This window comes from Dictyostelium purpureum, assembly GCF_000190715.1.
Source record: "Dictyostelium purpureum unplaced genomic scaffold DICPUscaffold_779, whole genome shotgun sequence".
NCBI classification, from domain to species: domain Eukaryota; phylum Evosea; class Eumycetozoa; order Dictyosteliales; family Dictyosteliaceae; genus Dictyostelium; species Dictyostelium purpureum.
In genome coordinates, this window is record NW_003520104.1 from 1 (window position 1) to 4,188 (window position 4,188).

The window sequence follows — 4,188 nt, forward strand, 5'->3', positions numbered from 1 at the left end:
TTTAATTTTTTTTTTTTTTTGAATTATTTTGTTGATAATTACTAACTAGTGAACTATTTGGTGATACTAAATAAGAGTATGGAAATGGAGATCGGAATGATTCTAATAAAGAGGTTGATATTTGTGATAAATTTAGATTTGATATATAATTAAATAGTGAACTATTTGGTGATACTAAAGAAGAGTATGGAAATGGAGATCGGAATGATTCTAATAAAGAGGTTGATATTTGTGATAAATTTGATATATAAATAAACATATGTTTTTTATATACATAAAGACCAATAGCAAAGGCGGCAATAAAGATGGAATCTGCAACTATAATTGGATAATTGGTACTACCTTTTTCATATTTAGCAATAGAATTCATAGCAATAAATGGTAAATCACTATTATTATGAATATTTAAACGACTGATTTCACCTGATTTTTGTTTACCTTCTTCTTCAGTTGGTAATTTTATAAATTGAATATTAACATATGATGGTTGACGGCAAAAGAATGGAATTTTAATTGAACGGGCTTCTGGTAATGGGCTGCTAATACTCTTTTTGTTTCTAATAGTCACAATAACATTTTGTGGATCATTTGATTGTTTTTGACAAGTGACTTTGAATGAATTATTATCACCTGGAGTGATTGAGAGTGAGTTTTGTTCTTTATTATCTGATGAGAAAGTTTTGGAATAATCTTTGGTTCTAAATGCCATGTCTCTTTACCACCACAGAAAGAAACCTCGGCCGATGAACCTAAACTTAATAAAAATTCTATTTGATCAGCTGGTGGAGAAGCAAAAATACGAATTTCTTCTCTCATTCCATTGTATTGAACTGAAATAACAGTTGAGCCTTCTTTTAGAGCCAAAAATTCACGAGATGAACATATGTCACTTGATATCTTTTGTTGGTCAACCTTTTCATGTGGTAAAATTTTGAAAATGGAATCATCTTTAACTTTCCATTCTAAATTATTAATTGAGCAAGATTCGAAATGAACTCCTTTTGTTAAATGATTTGATAATAATTTAGTTGAGAGTACTAATTTTTTACCAACTTCAACCTCTACTTGAGATGATGAAAAAACAATTTGGTCTGGTTCTTGAACAATGACAACAGATCTAGCACAATTATTATTACCAATAACACCTTTAGAATTGACATCAACAATGGATGTATTTCCAACTTTTGGATTACTTGATGACCAAATATAAGTTGAGTTTGGAATATCTATAAAAAAAATTAAGGTTAATATTTATTATCCAATATTTACTTTTTAAAAAAGTTCTATTTTTAGTTAATAATTTATAGTTTATTTTAGTACCTGGAATGCAAATTGAAGAACTTGGATTTAATTGGGGTGTTTGGGTAAATCTTGTTAAAAAAAATATAACTAAAAATGATAGAAATAAAATTTTATTTACTATCATATTTAGGTTGATTTTATATAAATATATATAAAATATATAAATATATAAAATAATAAAGAAAGAAAAAGTTGAAAAAATAAAATATTGAAAAATGTGTGAATATTATTTAATTAAAATTATAAAAAAAAAAAAATATTATTGTGTTGAAAAATTGTAAAAATAAAGCTATTATTTGTGTGAATAAAATAATAAAGAAAAAAAAAAAAAAATGCTTTCTTTAATTCAATAAAAAAAAAAAAAATTAAAATAATAAAATATAAAAAATAAATTCAAAAAAATTTATTTATTAAAAAAAAGAATTGTTTAATTTTTTTATAAAATAATTAAAAAAATAATTGTAAAGCAATAATTTAGTTTATATCTTTTTTTTATATTATTGGGATTATTTCTATAATTTATACAACTAAAAAAAAATAAAAAAAAAAATTTAATAGTTAATTATAAGATCATTAATTTAGTAATGATAATAATCAAACAATAATAAGCTTTAAGATATAACCAAAGTAGTTAAATAATAAATAGCATCCTCACCGGCATTCATCTGGGACCTCATCATCAGCAGCATTCATCAGCAGTATTCGTCTTGGCCCTCGGCATTATCATCATCATCAGCATCCTCACCGGCATTCGTCTTGGCCATCAGAATTATCATCAGCATCCTCACCGGCATTCATCTTGGTCCTCAGCATTATCATCATCATTAGCATCCTCACCGGCATTCGTCTTGGTCCTCAGCATTATTATCATCATCAGCATTCATTTTGGTCCTCATCATCATCACCACCATCATCAGCATTCATTACCATCAGCATTCCTCATCATCAGCATCAGCTTTCATAAGCTGCAGCATCATCAACCCTAAAGCTTTAGAAAAGAACTTTTAGTAAATCAATAATAATTAATAATTTTATAAAAAAAAAAAAAAAAAAAAAAAAAAATAATAATAATAATAATAATAATAATAATAATAATAATAAAATCAAACACTCACATATTTCAATCTATTTGATGGAAGAAATACATTTTCCCTGGCCAGGCAAATATATTGGAACATCAAATGATTTTAATATCGAAAATATTTTCAGTATAAGGATATTAAAACATCATTAAATTTTTATATAAAATATAATAAAATTTTATTTTTATAAATAATATGTTTATTTTTTACCATTTTCCTTTTTTTTAAATATAGATCTTCATGATATAATTACAATTGATAAAATTGTATTGAATAAACTTGGTGATGATTCGCTAAATTGTGTTTTTGAATAAATTTGTTTAAATAAATGTTTAAAATAATGTTTCAGTAGAGTTATTTATAACAGTACCCTCAAATAAATATGTAAACCCCCAACTTTATTAAGATGGAAATGATAATTATTGAATTAATAAGTAATATTTAATAGTAATCATATCGATCTGTAACTCTGTCAAGTTGCTCCTTTAAATATTTGTGTATATCTCAGTAGGGGAATAATACCTGATTTTATTGTTTTCTTATTTCGTATTCATTATAAGCTGTCTTTGGATGTTGTCTGTTATTCTTTCAAAAATATACCCCCCAATTTTTAAATATCAACACATTATCATACCCATTTTTAAAATAAATATTTATTTTTAAAAATCTAATAATTTTTAAAAAAAAATTTTTTATTTTTTTTTTTATTTTTTTTTAATTTTTTTATTTTATTTTTTTCAAAACACAACAAACAAACAAACACATAAATAATTTAATAATGTAAACTATAGCACATACAATAAATAATAATAATAATTTTAACATTACTGAAAATATGTTTAAACCTTTCGAGAATAAGTAAGTAAATCAATACATGAATAAAACAACAACAACAACAACAACAAACCCACATACATATAGAAAATGGCATCTTTGAAGAAATAGAAACAGAATTACTGACATAAATTAAATAATCTTCTATTAATATTCAAAAGATAGATTTACCAATTAAAACCATTCAATACCCTTACAAGATCTGCTGTCGTGGATATCATGAATGAAAGGATTTTAATCAATTATATAAATATCTGGCCTAATAAATCCAACCACGAAATATTACTTCTATATTATAATAATCTCAAAACCAATATCAATAACTATCATAAAAAGTCACAAAGTCGCAGAAACTCAAATTCTTTCAAAGTCTTTCAATCTCGAGTAAAATTCAAATCATGCAAAATATAATAAATCAAGCCTACCCGAAATCTTTTCAGTATTAAAATAAATTTAATAATCGAGCACAATATTTAAATACCCCAATATTAGTATTTACTCAGTAAATCAATAATCAGTCCTCGGTTATTAGTAGCCTTTAAGAAAGTTAATATTAAAACATTTTATAAAAATCAAAAATCAATATAATACCAAACCAAAGGCAGTCATCATTAATAAATAACAGTCACACCCAAACATCACCAAATTCGACTTATAATCATATAATTAATAAAACACCATCCCCCAATCTTCAGAAGAAATCAATGGTATAGAATCAAAGAGATTGAACATGAATTTGAAAGTTATAGAATTGTAAAAGGAAATTTAGCAAGGAAAAAAGATTTAGAAACCAAACAGTATATAGAAAGTCAAAGAAATAGCAGTAGATCCAAGAAATCTCGATGACGAGCTTCCAACTAAAATGATACAGGTTGAACAACTTAGAAGGATAATTAGGTATTTTCAAAAATGGATAATAAATATCAATAAAGAAAACATTCAATCAAAAACAACATTCAACTCTCGAAGG

At 24.7% G+C, this 4,188-nt stretch overlaps 2 protein-coding genes across 2 annotated transcripts; one reads left to right on the forward strand and one right to left on the reverse strand.

The window, feature by feature from the left end:
- Nucleotides 1-42: 42 nt before the first annotated feature.
- On the reverse strand, nucleotides 43-1,426 carry DICPUDRAFT_85620 (uncharacterized protein; the record flags this gene model as incomplete). The annotated part of the gene is made up of 3 exons (XM_003295156.1): nucleotides 43-657; nucleotides 720-1,226; nucleotides 1,270-1,426. Coding segments are annotated over 3 exons (1,279 nt in total), but the record flags the coding sequence as incomplete, so codon positions are not given.
- Nucleotides 1,427-1,517: 91 nt separating this feature from the next.
- Nucleotides 1,518-2,266, forward strand: DICPUDRAFT_160418 (uncharacterized protein; the record flags this gene model as incomplete). The annotated part of the gene is made up of 3 exons (XM_003295155.1): nucleotides 1,518-1,521; nucleotides 1,861-1,883; nucleotides 1,949-2,266. The coding sequence occupies 3 exons, from the start codon at nucleotides 1,518-1,520 to the stop codon at nucleotides 2,264-2,266; spliced, it is 345 nt and encodes a 114-aa protein (XP_003295203.1).
- Nucleotides 2,267-4,188: the final 1,922 nt, after the last annotated feature.